Source organism: Macaca mulatta, chromosome 1 (assembly GCF_049350105.2).
Source record: "Macaca mulatta isolate MMU2019108-1 chromosome 1, T2T-MMU8v2.0, whole genome shotgun sequence".
NCBI lineage: Eukaryota > Metazoa > Chordata > Mammalia > Primates > Cercopithecidae > Macaca > Macaca mulatta.
Window position 1 is genome coordinate 64,674,808 of NC_133406.1, and position 26,116 is coordinate 64,700,923.

The 26,116-nt window shown below is 49.4% G+C and overlaps 1 protein-coding gene and 1 long non-coding RNA gene across 2 annotated transcripts; one reads left to right on the forward strand and one right to left on the reverse strand.

Moving 5' to 3' along the window:
• The first annotated feature begins 942 nt into the window (after nt 1-942).
• Nucleotides 943-8,467, forward strand: LOC144341465 (uncharacterized). The gene is made up of 2 exons (XR_013418423.1): nt 943-1,098; nt 4,117-8,467. It is a non-coding gene; the product is annotated as an uncharacterized LOC144341465 (long non-coding RNA).
• Nucleotides 7,451-26,078, reverse strand: PIGR (polymeric immunoglobulin receptor). Its single transcript, XM_015117898.3, has 11 exons — nt 25,902-26,078; nt 19,759-19,854; nt 18,386-18,730; nt 16,045-16,701; nt 14,433-14,765; nt 13,349-13,675; nt 11,896-12,076; nt 11,361-11,482; nt 10,572-10,703; nt 10,398-10,456; nt 7,451-9,315 (listed from the first exon to the last, which is right to left on the reverse strand). Exons 2-11 carry the CDS (start codon nt 19,799-19,801, stop codon nt 9,220-9,222), a joined length of 2,295 nt encoding a protein of 764 aa, XP_014973384.2. The 5' UTR covers nt 19,802-19,854; nt 25,902-26,078; the 3' UTR covers nt 7,451-9,219.
• Nucleotides 26,079-26,116: the final 38 nt, after the last annotated feature.

The window sequence follows — 26,116 nt, forward strand, 5'->3', positions numbered from 1 at the left end:
ATGCTGACTGTAGTCCTTACCAGTCACCAGTTAACTCATCTTTACAAACGTTTTTGAGCACCTACTATGTGGGGATACTAACTATGGACTTTGAGCAATCCATTACTTTTCTCTGAGCCTCAATTTCTTCAATCTAGGAAATAAATGAAGCTGGGACTAGATGGTCCCTGGCATTCCCTCCTGCAGAACATAGTTCCTGGGGACTTTACCATAGCTCCGCAGCACCTCAGCCATCCCTCACCCTTCGTCTCCCCCAACTGTCCCCACAAGGTGCTGCCCTGTGGCAAGGGCTCAGGCCTCTGTCCAGTGACCACCAGGGCAATACAAGAACTGGGCTATGACAGGTCATCCAGCCACTTTGCCTGAAGTCACGGCAGCCTGGTAGAGCCCTCCTCCAGGACCCCAAGGGCCCAAGGGTAAGGCCCATGACTGATGGAGAGAGATGCTGAGGCCACAGGGCATCTTGGGAAGAGTTTTGGATGCAAGTCAGAAGACCTCAGGTCTTGTCCTGCCTTGGCACTTTCTAGCTTTGGGCAAATTTCCCTGGGCCTCGGTTTTTTCCTTGATAAAGTAGGGATTGCCACTGCCCTGCCCACCTCACATAGCTTTTCTGAGGCCCAGCAGAACCCACAGGCATGGAAGTGGTTTAAGCAGCCTTCATTGTGAGCTGCGCAGGGGTGTTACTTATAAGGGCATTCCCAGGGCTCTGTTTCTGGAAGTTTCATCCCTGGAGGTCAGTTCCCAGGGCCCAACCTCAGGTGCAAGGACCTCTTGTGCCCCTGGAGGATCCAGGTTATTCTCATACTGTTTCTGGGGAGGGTGTGACTGACAGAGCCGATTCCACAGTGGTCATGTAAGCCACTCCCTGCTCGCCCCCACACAGCAGACTTGTCACATGTTCTCCAAAACAACAACATCCGCGGTGGAAGTTGAATGTGAGGCTCAGAGCAGGTGCAGAGGAAGTGTGTGTGGGGGCGGGCAGCATGCCCTGCCCCATCCCTATCTGAGTCTCCCCTGGCCCAGAGCAGCTGTGGTTGTGATGTCCTCCAGCCCCAAAATGGGCCAAGATGGCCGAGGGCAGCCTCGGGCCTCTGCTTAGTGAGTGCCAGAGCTCCGAGCTGGGATCAGTCCCACTCTGCCCTACTTAGTGGGCTCTTCCCAATGCCCCAGAGCTGTCACACAGCTGGGCTTCACCCTGCACTGGGCTCGAGGCCTGGGGCTGTCTTGGAGAGACAGAGAAGGAGAATATGAATGAATGGACATGATGTGTGTGGGGGCAAGAGTGTGTGAGTATGAATATATGTGTGAATGTGTGAGTGTGTGGTGTGTGTTGTATGACTGATGTTTGAGCGTGTGAAGTATGGGTGGTATGTGACTGAGGTGTGGTGTGTGAGGGTGCAATGTGTGTTGTGTGGTGTGTGTGTGTGGTGTGTCTATAGTGTGTGTGTAGTGAGAGTGTGAACATGTAGTGGGTGGCTAAGAGTGTGTGAGTGTATTATGCGTAGCGTGTGTGAATGTTTGATGTGTGGCAGTAAGTGTGTGATGTGTGTAGTGTGTGAGTGTGCAAATGTATGATGTGTGGCTATGAGTGTGTATGTGCTGTGTAGTGTGTGTGAATGTAGGATGTGTGGCTGTGTGTGATGTGTGTAGTGTGTGTGTGTGAATATGTGGTGTGTGGCTCTATGTGAGTGTGTCCTGTGGAGTGTGTGTGTACAGTATGTGAGTCTGTGAATGTGTGGTATGTGGCTGTGAGTGTGTGATGTGTGTAGTGTGTGTGAATGTGTGGTGTGTGGCTATGAGTGTGTGAATGTGGTATGTGTAGTGTGTCTGTGTGAATGTATGATGTGTGGCGGTGAGTGTGTGATGTGTGGTGTGTGAGTGTGTGAATGTATGATGTGTGGCTTAGTGTGTATGTGTTGTGTAATGTGTGTGTGAATGTAGGATGTGTGGCTGTGAGTGTGTGATGTGTGTAGTGTGTGTATGAACGTGTGGTGTGTGGCTGTGAGTGTGTGAGTGTGCCCTGTGCATAGTATGTGCGTGTGTGAATGTTTGGTATGTGGCTATGAGTGTGCGCTGTTTGTAGTGTGTGTGAATGTGTGATGTGTAGCTATGAGTGTGCTGTGTGGAGTGTGTGAGTGTGAATGTGTGGTGTGTGGCTGAGTGTGTGTGTGTGGTGTGTGGCTAAGTGTATGAGTGTGAGTGTGTGGTGTGTGGCTATGAGTATGTGAGTGTTAGTGCTGTGTGCTGTGTGTGAGTGTGAATGTGGTGTGTGGCTGAGTGTGTGAGTGTGTGCCATGTGGAGTGTGTGTGTGTGTGAATGTGATACATCAGCAAAAACTTACTAATGTCCCTGTATTTAGGACAAAGATTTTTGGCTCTAGTGTGGCTATGAGTACGAGTGTGCACTGTGTGTTGTATGTAAGTTTGAATGTGTGGTGTGTGGCTATGAGTGTGTGTGAATGTGTGGTGTGTGGCTGTGTGTGTGCTCTGTGGAGTGTGTGTGGTGTGTGACTATGAGTGTGTATGAATGTGTGGTGTGTGGCTATAAGTGTGTGTGTGTTCTGTGGAGTGAGTGTGTGGTGTGTGGTTATGAGTGTGTGTAAATGTGTGGTATGTGGCTATGAGTGTGTGTGTGTTCTGTGGAGTGTGTGAGTGTGTATGTGCTCTGTGGAGCATGTGATTGTGTGGTGCGTGGTTATGTGTATGTAAATGTGTGGTGTGTGGCTGTGTGTGTGTGCTCTGTGTTGTGTGTGTGGTATGTGGTTATGAGTGTGTGTCAGTGTGTGGTGTGTGGCTATGAGTGTGTGTGTGCACTGTCTAGTGTGTGAGTGTGTGGTATGTGGTTATGTGTGTGTGTGTGGTGTCTGGTTGAATGTATGTGGTGTGTGGCTATGAGTGTGTGTGTGCTCTGTCTAGTGTGTGTGTGGTGTGTGGTTGTGTGTGTGTGTGTGTGGTGTCTGGTTGAATGTATGTGGTGTGTGGCTATGAGTGTGTGTGCTCTGTCTAGTGTGTGAGTGTGTGGTGTGTGGCTATGTGTGTGTGTGTGGTGTCTGGTTGAATGTATGTGGTGTGTGGCTATGAGTGTGTGTGTGCTCTGTCTAGTGTGTGAGTGTGTGGTGTGTGGTTATGTGTGTGTGTGTGTGGGGTGTCTGGTTGTATGTGGTGTGTGGCTATGAGTGTGTGTGTGCTCTGTCTAGTGTGTGTGTGTGGTGTGTGGCTATGAGTATGTGTGGGCTGTCTAGTGTGTGAGTGTGTGGTGTGTGGTTATGTGTGTGTGTGGTGTGTGTCCATGAGTGTGTGTGTGCTCTGTGTAGTGTGTGTGTGGTGTCTGGTTGAGTGTGTGTGTGGTGAGTATGAGTGTGTGTGTCCTCTGTGGAGTGTGTGTGGTGTGTGGCTATGAGTGTGTGTGTGTGCACTGTCTAGTGTGTGAGTGTGTGGTGTGTGGCTATGAGTGAGTGTGTGCACTGCCTAGAGTGTGAGTGTGTGGTGTGTGGTTATGTGTGTGTGTGTGCTATGTGTCCATGAGTGTGTGTGTGCTCTGTGGAGTGTGTGTGGTGTCTGGTTGAGTGTGTGTGGTGTGTGGCTATGAGTGTGTGTGCTCTGTGGAGTGTGTGGTATGTGGCTATGAGTGTGTGTGTGCATTGTCTAGTGTGTGGTGTCTGGTTATGTGTGTGTGGTGTGTGTCCATGAGTGTGCTCTGTGGAGTGTGTGAGTGTGTGGTGTGTGATTATGAGTGTGTGAGTGTGTGGTGTGTGGCTGTGCTGAGGCTGGGGCCTGCCAGACACGGCGGAAGGTGTGTGGGATGGGAGTGGGGAGGAGCTTTTGCATCATGTGTGGCGGAAGTGAAACCTTGAAAACATCCAGTTAGGTTGTTAAGACTAAGAGTTAGGGTCTGAGGACTGCTGGGCAGGAGCTGAATGTTTGGAGTTTGAGGGGATCAAAACCCCCAGAACCGGGCCTGTTCCATCTACCTACCGTTGTTGCCCTTGGGTGATGGGGGTTGGGGCCCAAGGGAAGACTGACTGCTGGTGAAATTGTGAAGTTTACATTTCTTAAATCCTTATTTTCTCCTCTTTTTTTCTCGTCTAAACTCAATTTCTCCTTTCTGACTCACAGGGCTGCCATGGTGCCCTGGCACTCCTACTCCCAGGGGAGCGTCTGCCAGGCTGGAGCACACCATGGGGCAAGGGAGTCAATGGCCCAACACCCTCTAGAGGCCAGAAGGGGTGAACCTGATGGAAAACATTCACAGCCCCCCAACAGCGGGTGGAGGGAATAAATAATGCCTCATTGGAAAGTGTAAGTCCTTGAGGTGTGTTCATTCACTCTCTATGATGACCTTTTAGCTTGGGCTCTGCCATCCTCCCTGTGTTACAGATGGGCTAAGAAGAACATTTCTCGTAAGGCCGTTGTGAGGATCACATGAGGTAAGTGTTACAAGGGACTCAACACACAGCCTGCAATGTGGTCAGAGTGCAGTGGACATTAGCCACCGCCACTGCGGGGAGGTTGTTGTCATGGGTTCTGCTTGGTTATTGCATTTCTCTGCTTTCATCTCCACATAGCTGAGTTAGAAGGGCCATTTCCAGGGCCTTCCCAAACTGAGGGTCTCCATCTTCAGGTGGTCCTCTCCCTGACCCAATGCTGTTCTCTGCAATGACAGATCACAAAAATCTCCTTGTCTGGTGGACTCACCAAGAACAAGCCCCCGCCCCAGGTAGAGGTACCTGACTCAGGCACCCTGTAGTCCCGTCCTTCCAAGCACCAAAGGATCCCAGGCTTGCCCGTCCCAGAGTGAGCCACTCCACAGCAGTAGGGCCTTGGAGGATTTACCTTTACAACAATAAGCCCATTTGTGACTTTTTTTTTTTTTGGACAGAGTCTCATTTTGTCCCCAGGCTGGAGTGCAGTGGCGCGATCTAGGCTCACTGCAACCTCTGCCTCCCGGGTTCAGGTGATTCTCGTGCCCCAGACTCCCAAGTAGCTCGGATTACAGGCGCCCACCACCACGCCCAGCTAATTTTTGTATTTTTAGTAGAGACGGGGTTTCACCATGTTGGCCAGGATGGTCTTGATCTCCCAACCTTGTGATCTGCCTGCCTCGGCCTCCTAAAGTGCTAGTGCTGGGATTGCAGGTGTGAGCCACCGCACCCAGCCATGTGACTTTTTGAAGATAATAAATGGTAGGATTTCGGTGACTAAGATTTCTTTCCTGACTAGGGCCATATTCCTATTGGAGTTCTGAGGTTAAAACCCCAAACATGCTGGACTTTTGGTTCAACTTCAATGTGACATAACAGCAACCACCTGGATTTTAGAATATTCATGTTCCTGTATCTAGGCCAAAGATTTTTGGCTCCAGGGAGAGTGGCTTGGCTGCCCTTTTGAGAATCAGCCTTGGAAGAGAAACTCCAGAGCTGCTTGGCTCCTATACCGATGATCCTCTCTCCGTGCCTGCCTTGCTCCACAGCCTGCTGGGACCTTTGGTCTCAGTCTCACAGCCTGCCTCTCAGCGTGTCCACTGTCCACTTAGACAGGTAGCCTTTTTGAGATGATCTCTTATTTTTTGTTGTGCAGACTCCTTAGGAGAGATAATTATTTTAGGAAAGCTGGGAGGGATGGGGTGAGAAACTACTTGTTTCTCTGCCTGGGGGGCCAGTTTCATAGACCATAGCACAGTCAGTTCCTCTCGCTGCTGTTTAATGTTCTTAGGAGAGATGTTCTGTCTTGAGTTTTGGGAAAGTCTAAATCAGAGATCTATTTTTTAGCTTTACAAACAAATCAGTTGCTAGAAACGAATTCCTGGCTGGGTGCACTGGCTCACGCCTGTAGTTCCCGTGCTTTGGGAGGCAGAGGCAGAGGCAGAAGGATTGCTTGAGGCCAGGAGTTCCAGACCAGCCTGGGCAACAAACAAGACCCTGTCTCTACAAAAACAAAACAAAACAAAAAAAACCAATTCCTAACCACTCTTGGGCCTTAATAATGCCCAGCAGTGGTTGAGCATTAATAATAGTTGGGCCTTAATAATAGTCCTATCTTTACATATTGGACTTTAAAAAATAATAAACATGAAGATAATTCAAGAACTTGGGGAAGATTTCCTTGTCATCAAATGTTTAAATAGTTCTTTGAATGCTCGGGGCCACTGACCATTGCTAATTGGTTTATCATCATCAATCTTGCAGTTTATTGTCACTCCCCTGTACTAAGATGAATCATATCTTCTCCAAACTCATGTCCACCAGAACCTATGAACCAGCTTCCTTATTTAAAAGGGTTTCTCATGCTACACGAGGAGCAGATGGACTTTGGGCTGTATTGACAATATCACTTAGGAATAATATAAGATCGCCTTTGGCTATAGTGACATTTCTTGACCTTCGCTTCAAAGGACTGGGATAGGCTACACGAGCTCAGGACTGGGATAGGCTACACGAGCTCAGGACTGGCTCGCTGGTTATTGGCATTCATACAGAAGTTGCACCTTAATCCTCTACCATAAACATGGCCCTTTGGTGAGTCAGAGAACAGCTTCCTGAAAGGGTAAGACAGTGGTAGGTTCTGGCACATCTTGTCATTTTGATCCTCCTGGAACGATTTGCTGTCATTCCAGAAGCTATGCATCCCCATCACAGAAGAGAGAAATAAACATTTCTGATTCCCCCTCTTCTGGCTGGATAGAAGCCCAAGGCTCTGACCCAGGTCAGGGCCTGGGAACTGAGACTGAGTACTGCGGTTAGTGGGACTGGAGGGGAGACCAAAAGAGGACTGAAGTCTGAGTCCAGGAAAGTGTAGACTTGGGAAGCTCATAGCATCCACAGCATTATGTTTAAGGCCTGGGTGGAGGCAAAGGTTCACATCAGGCAGGATGGCAGACTGGGGAGAACTTTCTTGCAGAGAGAACTCTCCACACACAGAAGCCCTGTGGAAGAGTCTAGGGATGAGATGGGGGGGCTAGCTGCCAACAGACAGCTTGGGCAGTCCTTATAGGATATGACATGGTTTAGCACCAGAACTTAGGAATGATCTTGACAGACAAGGGGGTCCCGGGGTGCCTAAAAGCGGGACCAAAGCAAAAGGCAGCCAGATGCAGTGGCTAGTGTATGTGATCCCAGAACTTTGGGAGGCAGAGGTGGGAGGATCAATTGAGCCCATGAATTCAAGACCTGCATTGGCAACATAGCGAAATTCTGTCTCTACAAAAAAAAATACAAAAAGTTAGCCAGTGTGGTGGTGGATGCCTGCAGTCCCAGCTACCCTGGAGGCTGAGGTGGGAGGATCACTTGAAACCAGGAGGTAGAGGCTGCAGTGAGCCGTGATTGCACCACTGCACTCCAGCCTGGGCAACAGAGTGCCCTGTCTTAAAAAAGAAAAAGAAAAAGAAAAGAAAGCCATGAAAGGGCTGTCTGGGAGACAGAAGGTATTGGGGACAAATACAGTCTGAGCCTCATTGGTGGCAATCACAGTCTTTAATTATTAATTGTCATATTTCTGATTTGTTAGCAGGTGCCAGCTTGTAGGCTGATTGAAGTACAGAACTCAGAGGGAAAAAGAAATTAATGTTAGTTTTCTGGAGAGCAGCCCCTCTCTGATACCATCAAACACTTCTTTGTTTCCCTTCAACTTGGAACTCTTCAAACACCAGGGATTGTGAGGGTTTGGCCATTCTTTTATCTTAGGTCCATGTGAGTGACAGAAATGGTGGGGCCTGGGAAAGATCTCCCTCCTTTACATTTTCTCTTCTCCCTCCTCCTCCTTACAGAGGGGCAGGGGCTCTTGTAGAGTGATCCCTGGCCCAGGAGAGAAGACGCCAAATCTAGTTTATCTCACTGGCGGCCTTTGAGAAAAATGCTTCAGGGCCGGGCACAGTGGTTCATGCCTGTAATCACAGCACTTTGAGAGGCTAAAGTGGGTGGATCACTTGAGGCCAGGAGTTCGAGACCAGTCTGGTCAACATGGTGAAACCCTGTCTCTAAAAAAAAAAAAAAAAAAAAAGCCAGGCGTGGTGGCCCACATCTGTAGTCCCAGCTACTTGGGAGACTGAGGCACGAGAATCGCTTGAACCTGGAAGGCAGAGGTTTCAGTGAGCCGAGATTGTGTCACTGCATTCCAGTCTGGGTGACACAGTGAGGCTATGTCTTAAAAAAAAAAAGAAAAGAAAAAAAGAGGCCGGGCATGGTGGCTCACGGCTGTAATCCCAGCACTCTGGGAGACCGAGGCGGGCAGATCACGAGGTCAGGAGATTGAGACCATCCTGGCTAACACAGTGAAACGCTGTCTCTACTAAAAATATAAAAAATTAGCCAGGCATGGTGGTGGGTGCCTGTAGTCCCAACTACTTGGGAGGCTGAGGCAGGAGAATGGTGTCAACCCGAGAGGCGGAGGTTGCAGTGAGCTGAGACTGTGCCACTGCACTCCAGCCTGGGCGACAGAGCGAAACTACATCTCAAAAAAAAAAAAAAAGAAAGAGGAAAAATGCTTCACTCTTCCAAACCCTAATTTTCTCATGTGCGAAATGGTAAGAATGTGGGTTTATAATTACCTGTATGTGCGCTCATCATACATGACCCCTGAGGCTTTAGGACTCGAGAAATTTTATGACCTCTCCCAACAGGGGCAGAGGTGAGCACAGCTGGTGAAAAGTTAAGACTCAGTGAGTATAAATACGCCAAGAGGAGCTGTGGCTTCTTTCACTGGTGTCCTCAGAAAGGCTGTGAGCGGTGTTGGTGGCATACCTGTCACAGCATCTAGCAGAGCACCTGAATTCTAGTATGTATTCAAATACGTCTTTTGATGGAAGGAAAGAAGAGAGAGAGGACGGGAGGGAGGGATGGAGTGGAGGGAAACTTCTGTTGACATCCCATGATAAGGGTGCAGAGGGGCATTACACGTCTGTCCTTTCTGCAATCAGCTCTCCCACCCCTGTCCCTCTTCCTTCAAGGGACCCGTGAGGACTTCTATTCTTCTCCATACCTGAGGTTCTCTCAACAGAAAGAAGTTGCAAGTGGGACCTCCTCATGCCACCCTCATCCCCAATAGGAACAATTAGGCCAGGCTTCGATGTCACTGAGTAGGGGACCAGCACACCTCTGAGGACAGTAAGAAAAACCTAGGCAGGTGTTAGAGCAGGCAATGGGGTCCCCAGGAGCTGAGGGCCCCAGGATCGACATGATTCTGAAGGTGATTGTCATGGGTGCAGGAGGCAGGTGGCGACACCATCTAGGCTTCCTGGGGGCCTTCCTGAGCCTCGGTGGCCATAGTGCTGGACTGGAGCAGGAAGTCTTTGTAGGCCATCTCGGCTTCCTCCTTGGATGACTAAGGCACAAGAGGAGAAGCGTCAGTGTGGGGGGCACTGGCTCAGTGGGTGGAGTCGGGGGAGGGGAAGTACTCAATATCCTGAATTCATGATCTTGGTCCAAGCAACACAAGCCTGTGGGGCCCACTGTTCTCATCCCAGCCCCCATGTTCACCAAACAGGACGCATTTTGAGAAATGGAAAGTTGCAGCCTCTAAAAATATCTCCTTCTGTCTCACTACCTCCTTCTAATACGTGGAGTGGAACCGCCTCTGTTGCCTGGGCCTGTCCCCGGAAGCTGCCCACACAGTCCACGGGCAAGGTGGCCTAGGCTGGGGTCAACCACGGTGGTGTATGTTTTTCTTTCTCTACCAGCCCAGAGAGGTAGCTTTTTGGCACCACAGAGTTAAAGGGGAAGGCTGTCTCCAGGAATAACTTGTTCTAACTTTGCTAAATGCCAGAGATGTTTCAAGAAAAAGTAGATATGATAAAAACAACCACCACAACAAAAACTATCACCTCGGGATTAGAGGCACGAGATGTTATTTTTCTGGGTCCCCTGAGTCCTAGGGAAGATTGCGGGGATGGTATATGGCACCCAAAGGCAGGAGTTGCCTCTACTGGGGCTTCAAGAGAAGTGAGCAGGGGCTTCTAGCCTCAAACTGCCCACAGCGAGCAAATGTCTCCTAGGACCAGGCAAAAAGCTGGTCCTGAGCAAACCCTTAAGGGAGGATGGGTGGCCTAAGGTCTTTGGATCCCCCAACCCAGGAAGAGCATCCATTTAATCACCAGGATTTGGCATTGGAGCTTCCCATCTTTTATGTACCTGCTTTTCTCATCTCCCGGCCTGCCTCCCTCTTGCCATTTTACAGCCTAATCATATAGCTCACCTCCTTCCTGGGTCTTATCCACATCAGCATTCCACCACCAGTAAGATACAGTTCTTCCTCAAAAAGTCCTGAGGACTCCTAAGGACTATTTATACCATCCTCCCTATTTTGGGATCAGCCCCCATATTAAGGTAGTTCTTCCTGAAGTCTAACTGCAGCCCCTCATGCTGCATTTCCTTGGCACATAGTGGGGCTTCCTTCTTCCTCCTCACCCTTTTTGCCTTCTTGGGTTCTTTGGTCTCCGTGGTGCTCTCAGGGGTGGCAACAAACTCTGTGTGAAGAAAGAGGGTAGGTGAGCCCTTACTAGCCTCCTTTTCCCAACCCAGATGTGGGGCCAATTCTTGCTCTCCCTAGGGGCTGTGCATTCCCTTGAGTGAGGGTCATACCATCTTTTCCTCCGAGGGATGTCTCCTGAGTGATCGAAGAGGCTCCCATGTTGTCATTGGCTCCAAATTCCCTGGAGTTCTCGAAGTCTGACATGCTAATGTCTGTCCTGTAGCTTCTGATTGAAACTCGGTCTGTCCAGGAGGAAGAGGAGTTGGTGTAGGGACAGGGGCTGGGACCTAGAAGGCCAGGTTGGGCTGCTTGTCTCTAGGCAGATCCACTGTAGCCCTGCAGGACAGCTGAGGTGGTGCACCTCTGACTATGACCCAGGGGGATGGAAATGATCCGAGTCTCCTCCCCAGTCCCTTTTCCTGGGTAATCAGGACTTGGTAATCCCTGATCTTTGTTTGTCACTCTGGGATCTTTCAATGAACAATATCTCCTTTGGTCCTCACATCAGCTCTGTGAGGTAGTGATTATCATCCTTGTCTTGAGCCATGAGGAAACTAAGGCATGGCATAAGGATGGCCCAATGTCACACAGCTCATTAGTTATCCAATTAGTCCAAGCCCAGGGTCTCCTGAAACCCAGTCTTCTCTTCCTGGCTGCCCTGCCTCTGAACCTAGACCCTGGGTAATTGCAGATGATTTTCCAGAGTTAGTATTTGGACAGCAGCTCCGAATTTAAGTTTCGAGTATGTGTGGGTTTATCTTTCCCTATCCTGCTTTCTCAGGATCCTTTGTTTTAGCCCGTGAAAAAGGAGAGACAATGGCAGCTTCCTCTATGGGTAGATGATTCAGGACTGAGGGCTCGGGTTGGAGGTGGAGGCAGGGAGTATCCCAGGGACTCACCGACGTTCTTCCTGTGCCGGGCTCTGGCCACCCCCACAACCACGGCTCCCAGTGCCAGCACCAGGCCCAGGGGCACCAGAGTGGAGACCAGCGCTTTGGAGCTCCCACCTTGTTCCTCAGAGCTGGAAGAAGGCTTAAGTTAGTTCATCCCTGGAAAGGAGATCTGGGGGCCCGAGGATGTGCTGCCAGGGTTGACTCGGCTACTTTGTCCTCCCAGGTTTATCCACCCCATCCTGCTGATGCAGCTCCCTAGCTCTGTTCTTCTAAGAAGCCTTCCCAGACTGGCAAAGGCAAGCACTGGGCCTTGTTGCATCCCAGGCCCGGAAGACTGAACTGACTTGTAAACACCTCCCCAGCCGTGGGAGAAGGGCAGAGGGTACCATGGGACCCTTCCACTTATTGTATAAGCAAGGTAGTAAGGGCTGCCCCAGTGCTCAAGAGACAGACAGGCTTTCCTCCTTGGACCTGGTGGCCCAGCCTCAGGTGCTCAGCTCTGGGGTGTTCTCCGAGTGGGGAGCCTTGAATCCTTCCTCACCTGCTGGAATCCACAGATGCTCTGCTCCCACCAGCTTGATCTCCCGTATCTGCCACGACCTTTTCCTCTGCAAAAAGCCTGGGATCCTGAATGGCTTTGTTCTCAATCTCCCGGACACCAGAGTCTAGCACCTTCTCATCAGGAGCAGCGTCTGCCTTCGCTGGGCTGACATCGCGGGACCCTGCCACAGGGAAGAGTGGGGCCTGGGTTGTGGTTTTTTCTCTATGCTCTTACTCCTCGAGGTGAAGGAGTCTGGGGAGATTTCATGAGGAATCACAGGGTCAGGGTTCAATCTCAAGGCTGTTGGGGTAGGACCCAGGATGGCATTAGAAACAGAGCGTGATGGCCTTCTTCAGCTGTCACAGATGATCTCTGCCCCATTACTACCAAACGTCTGGTGGGGACCTTCAAGCCTTCGTGTCATAGATCAGCTATAAAGGCTGACCTATCATTAAGGCTGACCCATCACTTAGGCTGGGGAGATTTTCAAGGCTCTGAGACGCTGGCCCCAGGCTTCCCGACTGCCCAACTGGGTGCGATAGTGCTGCCCCTTGGAGGTAGCCTGGCGAAGGGCCCCTCAGTGAGTCCCAACGGCAGGGTCCAGACACAATAGGATTTCTTGAGGGACTACGAAATACCCTTATTAGGGCTGAAACATTTCATGTGAAATTTTAAAAGAGGACTTGAAATGCAAATTTACTAGATGTTTCCTAATTTTCTTGATCAGACCTTGTAAACGAAGGTACCCGGCCCTCTTTTGAGGGCAAGCTTTGGCAGGGGGAAGGGAGATGAACATATTGTATATGACAGTGATGTATGCATATTATTCTTCTATACAGAGAAGAATATTTCCAGATAGAGAAGAGACTTCAATCTGGGTTGAAGTGGCAACTATGGGACTTGTCTTTTTTTTTTTTTTTTTGAAATGGAATCTAGCTCTGTTGTCCAGGCTAGAGTGTGGTGGCACCATCTCATTCACTGCAACCCCCACCTCCTGGGTTCAAGCAATTCTCATGCCTCAGCTACCCAGATAGCTGGGATTACACCACCATGCTCAGCTAATTTTTGTATTTTTAGTTGAGATGAGTTTTCTCCATGTCGGCCAGGCTGGTGTTGAACTCCTGGCCTCAAGTGATCTGCCTACCTTGGCCTCCCAAAGTGCTGGGATTACAGGTGTGAGCCACCACATTCAGCTGGGAGTTGTCTTAATGCCAAGGTTAAATTGCAAACCCACTATTTTTATTTAGTTGGTATGTTTATTTGAGATGTCCCTTTTGAAAGGCTTAATGAGGCTATATAGGACCTAAACATCCCCTCCCTTCCCGCCCTCCACTTTCAGCCTCTTACAGCCAAACATACGGGCCAGCACTGATTGAGAAGCTCTTAGGCAGGGGCCTTCAGGAAGTCCTGCCTCTGGGTCTGAGGGGCGCAGGCCCTGCCCTTGGAGACTCACCTGCTACCTTCTTCTCTTCAACTGCCACATAGACAGCTGCAGTCTCTCCATAGAAGTGGCCCTGCTTCACTCCACACCAGTACCAGCCCTCGTCTGCCCTGGTCACTGGGTTCAGGGTCAGGGAGACAAGCCGGCTGTTCTCGTCACAGTTTACGAAGGCCTCGCTGGGGCCTTCGTCTTGGCTGGGCAGGGTCTGGCAGCCTGTGTTACTCCACTTGCACCAGTATTTCTCATACGAGGAGAATTTGCATGGGAAGTGGCAGGGGATGTTGAGAGTCTCTCCCAGCACAGCCGTGACATTCCCTGGTACCTTGAGGTTTGGTTCTCCTGGAGGAGGGAGGGAGGTAGAAATAAGCACAGAAGTTGGTACTTGGAGATGCTGCAGGAAAGTGACTCTGGTGTCGCTGTCCACATGTCATATATATGTATGTATGTATGTATCTCAACCTTTTTCCTTTTTTTTTTTTTTTTTTTGAGACACGGTCTCTCTCTGTCACCCAGGCTGGAGGCTAGTGGTGCAATCATAGCTCACTGCAGCCTCCGTCTCCTGGGCTCAAGCGATCTTCCTGTCTTGGCCTCCCAAGGTGGTGGGATTACAGGCATGTACCACCATGCTCAGTCTACATTTCCTCTTCGTATAGCATTAGAAATAAGTATGTTATTCTGTCTACATAAGAAATGTAATTGTGTGCCTAGGTAATAATTATTATTGATGAGCACCATGATCAATCCAGAGTCTACCATAACCCATAGATCTTTGCACATGGACTTCAGTTTGCTTTCCTCACTCTTCCTTCTCTTCTAGACTCCATACAAAGAGGTATCTGCAATCCTCAACTTCAGCTGATGCCTGCACACTGCGAAAGAGGCCCATGTTCTTGATAGTAGGAGGTACCATGTATGATAATTCAGAGTGTAGGGTGCGTGTTACAGATATGAAAATGTGACCTCTGAATAGGTGGGCTCCCTCCTGAGGTCTGGCCCATCAGGGTGGAGGTGGGTGAAAAAGGAGGAAGAGTGGCTGGGGATGCTGCTGCTGGCTGGAGAGGTCTTAGAGCTTTCTCCCTTCCTGTTCAACTCTTACCTTCGATAATCTTGATCTCCACGGTGGTCCTCCAGCGAGTATCGCCATTGGTCAGACACCAGTAGAAGCCGGCGTCCTGGGTGGTGAGCTGGTTGAGGATGACAGTGAAGGTGCCGTTGCCTGGCTCCTGGAGCAGGGAGAGGCGGCCCTGATACTGCTCCTGAACCAGCCCCTGGCTCTCCACCAGCAGGGGGCAGCGGCCATTCTGGGCCCCTTCCCAGAGACACCAGTACTTGAGGCTTTGGCTTTCCTTAGGGTTGTAGGGGCAGAGCACCGCCACAGAGCCTCCTGCCACCCCCTTCACCACAGTAGGGCTGCGGGGAATCGTGGACTCTGAAAGCACAGACAGAGATGGGATGGGAGGATGGCCACGCAGGAAGAATCTTGCGTGGCCTGAGAAGCCTTCTTCCTGGGGTCTCAGCCAGGATAGGGAGTGAAGTTTACATGCATCACCTTACCCTCCTCAGAAAATGAAAAGGAACTTTCCTAATGTCACAGAGCCTGCAGCTGGAGCCACCAGGGCCAGACTCCGGGGACATGGAGTCTCCCCGTCAACCTGGGCGTGTTGTTCTTTTCCTCCACATTATTCTGAGCAGAGAATGGAAGGAGTTGAAGGAGAGAATATCAGCTCTTCTTCTTTGGCTTCTTACAAACTCTCCCTCTGTATAAGGTTTTGTCTGTTTTATACACTAACAAGGGTATTCCACAAAAGTGGCCAAATGGGATTATGTCCAAATCAAGAAAATATATTTAGAAAGGTATTATGTAAAATATAAAGTATGTAGCAAAGGTAAGCTTAATTGTTGGGGCCCCAAGGGGCATCTCAAAGACGATAGCCATTGTCCAGGCAGCTAAAGCCGAGGTCCAGAGAGAACCAGGTGACCAAAGATGCAGGGGGTCCTGGTGAGGACCCTAAGCTGGACATGAACATGGCGTGCAGGGAACATAAGCCCCTTTAAAAAAAAAAGTCACAAGCACAGATACTTGGAACTGCAAGTACGGGTTTGCTGCTTCTCGCGAGGGCAACTCTATGCAGGGTGCTCTGGGGTGAGACGGAGCTGGGATTTAATTCTTTCACTATGCTGATGGCTCACTAGAGTAGGGCTGAGTGGGCCAGATGGTGCTGAAATTCACAAATAACCCTACAAAATGTGGGAGTGAAACATTTAGAAGCTGGGGCACTCCTGGGAACGCATTGATACCAAGATTAGCCAATCATTTTTCCATCTGAATGTGAGGGATGAGGCACCCCTCTTGTTCAGGGGTCAGGGGAGGGGACAGAGGACCCCTGCAGAGCCTGCCACAGCCCTGAAACACAGTCTATAAGTCCTGCCTCAATCAAGAGCTTTACTCACCTCTTACTTGTTAAGCAGGGACAGCCATCAAAAGGACTTTAATAACAGAAGAGTAATTAGGAGCTGCCACCAGGCAGAGGCTGCTTTTTCTGGCTGTCCTGTGCAGCAGCCCACACAGCCTCCACTTTGGGGCTGGTCAGTGAGTGGATGCTATTGGCTGATTGATGACTATTGATAAATAGACTCAGAGGGAGCTGAGCTTGGCTCTCACCTGCAAGACTGCCCCACCTCCTCCCTCTCCTTGTCTAGGGTCTTACCCTCATTGACGAAGAGTTGCCAGGCCTGGATGGGCCAGCCTTCCTGTAGCTGACCATCCGAGTGGGCTCCACACAGGTAGCGCCCTTCATCCTCCTTCCTCAGGCCCGTGATCACCACACTGAATGAGCCATCCTTGTCCTGGGGGTTGAGCAGGATCCTGCCCTCAAAGGCTGAGTCCCTCTTCCCCAGTGTGTTGATGACCACGTCACAGGTTTCCCTACTGTTCACTCGGCACAGAAATTTGGCCACATTTGCCACCTCAAGGCCCAGGGCACAGTGGAAGGTCACTGAGCCCCTCAGGTCTTCATAAACCAGTTCGGGCTCGGGCTCTAGTACTTGGAGGTCAGCATTCTTCTCATCACGATTGGAACCATCCCCGGCCTGGCAGAGATACAGTCCATGATCGCTGAGCCTGAGTCGGTCGATGACAATGGTGAAAATTAACTGGCCAGTACCTGGAATACGAAGGCGTATTCTGTCCTTATAGTTGGGATTCACATAATTTCTGGAGTCAATGACCAGCACAGAGGTCTGGCCTATCTTCTTGTACAAGGCCTTCGTCTTCGGAGCATTCTCAGTCTTGAAAGGGCATTTGATGGTCACCGTTCTGCCCACGTCCACTGTGTAGACTTCAGTGTCATTTGGGAGCTCAGGACCTGCAGGATGAGGGGTGCAGGGTAGGGGGCGGGCAAACTGTGATTCTACTTTCTTGCAACATAGGACTATTTGCTATTCCTAATTAGGGTGTGGGTGGACTTATAACCTGGAATGCCCTCCTTCCCAGAGGAACTCTGTCAGAATATGTCTTCCAAGGCCCAGCTTGACGGCCGTCTCCTCCATGAAACCTTCCCCAAGCTGACACTAATCTCTCCCTGCCCTATGCTTTCTTGATACATCTGCATCGCTTATTACATCCAATCTGGTGTATGGTTAATTATGTTCTCCATGGACTGGAAGTACCTTGAAGGCAGGAGCATGTTTTTCTCATGTTTGACCCCTCTGCTGTGACAAGCACAATGCCTCTGCATAGTAGGTGGCCAAATTAATGTGTGTTGAAATGAACAGAATGAATGTAAACGCAGGGTGATGGATTTCAACGCATACAATAGAAGTTTCTAAAAATTACAACAGTGTAAATGTGAAATGGGCTGTCTCGAGGAGCAGTGAGTTTCTGCTAAAGCGCTTAATCAGAGGCTGCATACCCACCATCGGCACGTTCTTCGAAGCATCCGGACAGGGTAAACTCTAAGCCCTCTTCACCTCTTAAGATTCTGCGGTTTCGAATCTCCATCCCCACCTGAATGACCTCCTCATTTAGTCCACAGACAATAGTATGCATATTCCAAAGGAGCAGAACATGTCTTCGGGAGTCCCCCTGAATTTCTTTCCTCTGTAAGACCTCTCTTTTGAGTTGTCCTTGACTATCTAAAATGGCCTCATTGTTAAACCCTTGTCAGAAAGAACTTTTCTTTTTTTCTCTTTCTCCAACTAGAATAAACTTGTTAGCAACCCATCCTTTCAGGATCTTGGTCTTTGGTCAAGAACTAATAATCTAGTTTATCCTGATAATACTGAAAGACTAAGGGTTCCTGGGTTAAAAAAATATATATACATTTTACAAGAAGCCTTTTGGCAGCCCAAACCTTGACGGAAAGTTGCATTAATGATAGGAATTTAAGGATCCCTGTAAATCTCTCCCTGCCTTTTCTTTTTTTTTTTTTTTTTTGAGACGGAGTCTCACGCTGTTGCCCAGGCTGGAGTGCAGTGGCGCGATCTCGGCTCACTGCAAGCTCCGCCTCCCGGATTCCCGCCATTCTCCTGCCTCAGCCTCCTGAGTAGCTGGGACTACAGGCGCCCGCCACCGCGCCCGGCTAATTTTTTGTATTTTTAGTAGAGACGGGGTTTCACAGTGGTCTCGATCTCCTGACCTTGTGATCCGCCCGCCTCGGCCTCCCAAAGTGCTGGGATTACAGGCTTGAGCCACCGCGCCCGGCCTCTCCCTGCCTGTTCTATCTCCTTAGCCTGATGTCAGATTTCCCTTTCTACCTATAGCAAACACGAGAAAACTTGTCCTCCTGATACCCTTCTAAGCTGGGGTCTCCAGAAAGCCTAAAATGTTATAGGCCACCAAGTCCTAGAAGGGTTCACTTATCACCCCCAAGTAGGCCCTATCTGTCTCCTCCTCCTGTTCTAAGAAGTCTTTGCCTGGGTAGAGGGGAGCCTTCTGACCCCCGGCCGGGCTACGCATCCTTGTCAGGAAGTTCCTCCTCCAGCCCTCCATGCACCTTAGAGAATTCCCTCTAACATTCCCCCAGAAACCCAAGGAGCCTGGATCCTTACCCTGGCTGACCTCCAGGCTGACATCAAAGGACAGGCCTCGGCTGTTGATGCCCAGGCCACACTTGTAGTGCCCGGAGTCATCCCGGCTCAGCTGGGCAATGTTCACCACAAATGTGCCGTTCTCCGGGAAGTTGGTCAGGTTAGCCCTGCCTGCATAGTTGCTGGAGACGTAGCCCTCTGAGGAGACGAGGGTTATGCAGCGGCCACTGGCTCCCTTCCGGCACCAGTACTTCCGGGTATGCCGGTTGACAGAGGTGGGTGGGTAGTAGCACTTGATGGACACTGAGTTACCTTCCACACTACTCACCTCCTGGGGACCAAATATGGGACTCTTCGTGGAGATGGCTGTGGGTACAGAAGTGAGAGGTTTTCTGAGGCCCTTGGGAGGTACAGCCTGTTCCAGATAATCCACTGTGAGGAGATGTGGTTTTCTACCTGACACATAGGCCCTCTGTTGATAATTTATCATATATTACAGCTGGAAAATTGCTGAGATTAAATAAAGTGACTGTTTTAATCATGATTAAATTCTAATTGTAATTCATTAATGAAAACCATTTCAAGGACAAGAGAATGACAAATTTATGATATTCCTTGTTTTTTATTATATATATATATATATATATATATATTTTTTTTTTTTGAGACAAAGTCTCACTCTGTCGCCCAAGCTGGTGTGCAGTGGCACGATCTTGGCTCAGTGCAACCTCCACTTCCCAGGTTCAAGTGATTCTCATGCCTCAGCCTCCTGAGTAGCTGGGACTACAGGCACATGCTGGCAAATTTTGATTTCTATTTAGTAGAGACAAGGTTTCTCCATGTTGGCCAGGCTGGTCTTGAACTACTGACCTCAAGCAGTCCACCCGCTTCAGCCTGCCAAAGTGCTGGCATTACAGCAGTGAGCCAGCATCCAGCCATCCTTTGTTTTTTCAAACAATAACACCACTTTCGTAAGGTGTTACAAGTTTGCACTTGCCATGTGTTATTTCCTTATATTTCTAAAAACACTTTGTAGATGATTTTCTTGTCTTTTTTTCCCCCAGATAAAAATATTGAGAGCCAGGAAGGATAAGTGATTTCCCTCAGATTTCACAGCGGGTTATAGAGATGCTTGGTTGAAGTTAAGGTCTTTGTTATTCTCAAATAAGATCTTTCACAGACCCCTGGCCTTGAGATTAGGAAGTGCCATTCCTGTCCCTGATTTCCAACGCTCACAGACATGGTCTCTGTATGACTCTTCCTCAAGGGAGTGCCAACTTTGAGAGGGACATCCCTGGGGATGAGTCTGATTTTAGTGTCCCCAGGGAGGTGAACCCTGGAGTCGGGCAGGCTGGAGGGGTAGAGCTTGGGGAGTAGGGACCTGGCAGACATACCTGGGAAGACCGCCAGCAGGCAGGTGAGCACGAAGAGCAGCATTGCTGGTGTGTCCTGAGCTCCACACCACTCAGGCCGACTTCTCGTGTGCAATGCTGAAAACAATAATCACAAGGAGATGAAGCTCCCCTTGTCTTCCAAGACTGTTGACCTTAGAGTTTCTGTGACATCTGTTTGACTTTGTATCTCCAGCAATTGACATAAATCCTGTTGAATGAATCAGTGCCTCCACCTTTTCTATAACAACTCGAAGTCTTATCATCCTTCAACACTTACATTTCCTTAATAGCTATAAGTAGCTTTTGTCTTCTCAACTAAGCTGCAAGCTCCTTTGGGATAGAGATATTGTGTCATTTGTTCTGTTTCCCTGCCCATGAGACACAGTCCCAGGCATGCTGTAAGATCTCAGGAACGGCTTGCTGGGTGATTGGTTCCTACCAATATGTGGCCCCATCTTTCTGTTTCAGCTGCCCTCCCTACATTCCTGACATTCCTGGGAGGTGAAGCAGGCTGACATATTTCACGGTGTGTTCAGATGAGGAAACTGAGACCCACAGAGGAGGTGTCATGGTTATTAAGGCTGTAAATGTAATTATGATGGTCCTAACCCCATTGATTGCTCCCTTATTCTGTAACCCCATTGATTGCTCCCTTATTCTGTCTCAGGCACTGTGTTGAATAATTTATGTGTATTATCTCATATGGACTTGATATCAACCCTATAAGGTTAGTATTCTTATTCACATTCACATGGGAGGAAATGAAGGCTTAAAGGTTAAGTAGCTTGCTCAAGGGCACACAGGGGTTAAGTGTGTGGGGGTACACAGAATGGGGGTGCGGAATATTTAGGCCCATCTTTGTCTGACTGCAAAGTCCATGTGCTTAACCTCTCCACTGCGGTATGGCACCCCAAATACAAGAGCATGCTTTTACCTTATGCTTATTTGTGTTATTTTTAGAGACCCTGTTGCTTATGAAAGCACTATCATTTACATTATTTCATTTGAGCTTTGTATGTTCCCTTGAAATAAGACAGAGAGGTATAATCACAACCGTTTTATGGATAAAACATTGAGATCTTGAGATGCTGAATGATAGGCTTACGTTTTCCCAGCAACTTGGTTATGGAATTGGGGTTTAAAAACTTAGGTGGTAGGGTCTTTGTAATCCTGCCTGGTAAGACCTGGCAGACAAAGATGAAGAATCAAAGATAAGACCACTCAGATGGAGCAGCCCATGTGGACTTTGTCACCACCGTGGACAAAGCCCAGGGCTGAGGAGAGCTGAGGGTCCCAGGGGCCTGCCTGACAGCAGCTGTCATCAAGGCCCCAACTACAGCCTAGAGGAGGAGAGAGGAGTTCCCACTTTCCCAGAGTTTGACAGACTTTAAACTTTGGAGTTATCTTGACAAAGAGAGTGTTAAATGATCGTAAGTTTGGGCAGTAATGAGTGCCATAAAGATAAGGATGCTGTAAGCAGGAGGAAGCTGGGCATTATCTCCCAGACCTCCCTCACCACCCTGGCCCCTGCTCCTGCTCCCAGACTCCCTTCAGCTTGAGCCAAAGGCAATAGAGTTGTTTATCTTGGTTACTTCTTTGTTGCAGGGGAATTTCCCAGCAAGGAACCTTTTATTTCCTTGTGAATATAAAGGTATTTTGTTTCTACAGTTCTTTGGAAGAGTAAGGGGAGGGAGTGGGAACAGATATGGGTGTCAGATGGCAACGTCGAGGCTCTCTTGAGTCCGGTTAATTGCCCCAGACCTTTCTTACCAGGTCAATGATTAATCGCTGGAGTGGGGCCTTAGCCAAATACCAGTCAGCTCCAACGTGAAAGCAATCAGGGGACGTTGGCTGGGGTGTCATCACCTGCGTAATCACTGCAAGCTGCCATGGGAGATGCTCCCAGGTGGGAGCAGCTTTCAGGAGGCCAGGAAGTCTCGGCAACAGTTGGGATGGGCTGGCTGCAAAGACCTGAGAGATCTACCATTTGCTACTTGTGCTGGCACAGGGTGGGTGCTGGCATAGGTGGGAGGACAAAATGCTGCCTGCTTTTAAGAACCCACACCAGCCGGGCGCGGTGGCTCAAGCCTGTAATCCTAGCACTTTGGGAGGCCGAGACGGGCGGATCACGAGGTCAGGAGATCGAGACCATCCTGGTTAACACGGTGAAACCCCGTCTCTATTAAGAAATACAAAAAAAACTAGCCGGGCGAGGTGGCGGGCGCCTGTAGTCCCAGCTACTCGGGAGGCTGAGGCCGGAGAATGGCGTGAACCCGGGAGGCGGAGCTTGCAGTGAGCTGAGATCCGGCCACTGCACTCCAGCCTGGGTGACAGAGCGAGACTCCGTCTCAAAAAAAAAAAAAAAAAAAAAAAAAAAAGAACCCACACCAGCAGCAGCTGTCCCTGCTTCTTGTTCCTGTCCTCACCTCTAGATAAGCAACTGCCTAATATTTGTGGGAGACAGGAGTGGTCTTCCTACAAGCTGAGCAGCCCTCTTCTGGACTTGGCCTGGGTTGCAGAGAGTCAGATGCCAGCTTCTCCAAGGTGAAGACCCTGACCTCTGTCCCAGACTTCTCATTTTGTGACATGTTTGGGTGACTGTGCATGTTCGTGTGGAGAGGGGACATGTGCGTGCACCCATTACCCTCTGCATGGTCTCAAGCCAGGGATGAGAGCATCAGGCATGCACAGGCAGGTCAGGCAGATGGCAACATGGGCGGGATGCACATAGTCCAGTCCTAGACGGGATGATTGGCAGGAGAGGATACCCCTGCTTGCAGGAACAGGAGCTCTTCTTTGCCCAAAGCTAAAACTTGAAGCACAATTTCTCTAGTAACAGTTGGAAGGATCCCGAGCTTTCAGAATCATTAGAGACCCCTTCCTCTCAAAACCAGAGACTTTCTTCCAAACCTGGGGGATTCAAATCTCAGGGAGACCCACCCCACTGGGTGGCCGGGGCTGGATTTAAAAGATTTGCTTAAGGAAGGAAGAAAAAGAACATAATGTTGGGCACCCACTTTGTGCCAAATGCTTTGCTAGGTTCTTTTCTTGTATGACTTCATCCATCAGCACAACAACCCAAGAGGTAGATGTTGTTATCCTCATGACACAGGTCGGAAATCTAAGGGTTGTAGGGATTCTTGACCCCAAGACTCACAGCAGAATCCGAATTTGAGGTCTCTACCCCATTATCACGCTTTAAATGAGCAGAGGGGCCTCCTTTATTGAGTTTTATATATATGACATTGTATCATGCATGAGGGCACGTTTTCTGGTCCTTAAACTAGCAGTTGTTTTTTCACTGCTGAGGCTAGGATGTGCTAGATCGTTTTCAGTTTACTAAGTTAGTGTCCCAACATATTTGTAATATATGGCCCCACAATTGTGGATTGGGGCAGGGGTGTAAGCTGTGCTGAAGAATAGTTTTTCTTTTTATAAAATGTATTTAACAAGCTCCTATTCAGTTAAAGTGACTGCACTTCAGCTCTCATGGTGTGGAGTCCAAACCTTTGTCCATCTAATCTCAGGTTTCCCTCTTTTTCAGAGGAAGAAAGGTCCCCTGGACTTGATATGAGAGTAGAAGTCTGCTTGCTGGGCATCGTTCGAAGATAGAGTGAGCTACTTAGGTTGGACCCGTGTGGATAAGAGAGGAGACAAGCACTATGGGCTAGGCTAGAAGAACGTATACTGAGTCCTTTCCAGGTGCTTTACATGTGTTAATGTGTTTCATTCTTACAGCCACCCTAGGAGATAGGACAAAATGGGCAACCCCATTTCATGAGTGAGATAATTGAGGCACAGAGAGGTGAGACATTTGCCCAAGGTTGCACAGTTGGTAAGTGACTTAGATGGGATTCTGGATCAAGAACATAGGCCCTTAGCCACTCTGCTGTACCTCGGAGGGTCTTGCTGTTGAGAGGAAGCAGTGGGAGAGGAAGGAGCAGGATATCCAATCTTAGAGAAGAGAATTTGTTCAGTTCCTTCCTCTCTGCCTTTCACAGAAAAGGCAGTTCTTATAGATACCTGGGGCCGGGCGTGGTGGCTCACGCCTGTCATCCCAGCACTTTGGGAGGCCGAGGTGGGTGGATCACGAGGTCAGGAGTTCAAGACCAGCCTGGCCAACATGGTAAAACCCTGTCTCTACTAAAAGTGTAAAAATTAGCTGGGTGTGGTGGCACAGGTCTGTAATCCCAGCTACTCGGGAGGCTGAGGCAGGAGAATCGCTTGAACCCAGGAGGTGGAGGCTGCAGTGAGCTGAGATCACGCCACTGCATTCCAGCCTGGGTGACAGAGCAAGACTCCAAAAAATTAAAAAATGAAGAGACACCTGGACCCAGGGGTAGGTGCCAACAGAGAAATTTCTTCCTGGAAAATATTAGCTGCTATTTATTTAGCACCTGCCACGTGTAGGATATGTTATATAACCATGTGTATAACCAGGCATGTTGACGCCAAAGCCTCTTTCCACTCCACCATACCGTGTCGATGCCAGTGGCATTGGGACCCCAGCCCTAGCCCCTCCAGAGAGAGGGAAGACATAAGCGAAGGTCTCTGCTGAGCACAGTGCATAGGTATTTTTTTTTAAGTTGGATAGTTTGCTTTGTAGGTGACATCAAAATGTCCTCATGACCGTATCAAAATGGCTGCACCAAAACCTCACTGTTCAAACTTGCTGGTGACTTTACACCACTCACATAGACTCATGCTGTCTTGGTTTCCTCAACTAGGGAATGGTATCACAAAACCAGCCCTGCCTACCTCCTCGTTTGTATCAGGGGAGAATGAGATGAAGCTGTGAAAGCCCAGGGCAAGTGGGTTTACTAAATGGAAGCCTGTGTGACCCCACTTTTTATCACCTAAAGCCACAGAGGTCTAGAGGCGCTAGGAGATAGGCAGAGAGAGTTGCTTTCCTGACTCCTGGCTCAGTGTTCTTTCTGTTACATTAGCACATCCAGGGGCAGAGAGAAGGATGGAGAGAGAATTCCAGATCTGGCTCTGGGAAGACCTACGTCCAGGCACCAGACCCCTAAACCCCTGAAAGTGGCATCTCCTCTCCAGATGTTAAGGGATCTATAATTCTCCTAGTGAAGGGGGAAAGTGATGGCACAAAATAGGAGCAGCTTCAATGGCCCCAGGCACCGTGGCAGTTGCACAAAGGGAACTGGGGGTCGGGGACAGAGCTTGACCAGCTGCTGCCCTTGTGCTGGACGGTCTCACTGCTGGCTTGGGATGCTGTCAGGATGGGCAAAGGGAGGGGAGCCCATGTCTGAGATCTGCTGGCTGCAGAGCCAGGAGGAGCAGCAGGAGTTGAGTATGCTGCCTGTGGGGCTCAGCCCTACCTCACTCAGTGACCCCGTGAGGACCTCATTTTTTCTACCTCTAGGAAGGGCAGGATGATGCGATGACACACACTTATGTCTCCCATGGCAGGAATCTGCTAGAGCAAAGCGAGGTGGAATTGGAAAGGATTGCAGGGGTTCTTGGAAGCCCAGTAAAAGGAGCTGAACATGCCTTTGCCAGAAAGCCACAAGCGGGAAACCTCAAAGACTGGAAGAGGACTTGCTAGGTGCCATACTTTATGCGCATTATCTAATCCCAGGTCTGTCTGGTGTTCAATACATCCTTGATTAATTAAACTAATCTGAAAAATATGAAACAATTCCTATTTCATTCTAGAGGTGACAAAGCTATTTCACACGTATTTTCTCATTTGAACCCACATTGACCCCGAATGATAGGTGTTATTTCTGTCTTTGTTTTATAGATTAAGAAACTGAGGATCAGAGAGGTTAGGTGGCTTGCCTAAGGCCACACAGTTAATCAACTGTGAGGAGTTAGGAAATCCAGGCACAGACCAAGCTGAAAGAGTGCAGCTATATATGCTGACCACAGCGGTCCCTTCCCACTTGCTGATATTTCTCAGAAAAGGATGGGGGGCTTCCACACACTTGTATCCCTACTCATCCCACTGGGATATGCACGCTTACTCCCCAACCACACACAGTCACAGTCTGCCTCCTTGTCCTTCTCACCCCACTATCTGGGAGACTGGGAGTTGGGAATGGAGGGGGTTGCCTCAGCCATCGTCCCGAGCCCTTTCCAGATAGCATCCCGTCTGGGGATCCCAGAGCTGTAACACTTACTTTTAGCCACTTCCTTCTCTCCCGTTGATCTGATTTCAGGGACACAGCCTGCTGGCCAGTTGGTAACCCCTGCCTCTCTAGGAGCTACTGGCAGGGCACTGGACGCTGCTGCCAAAACTGAAACTCTGCTCAGTGTTTGACCCACACCTGGGCTCTTAAAGGGCCACTCTCCCACAGGCACCGTGGCCAGCCAGGGTCACGTGACTTTCACAGAT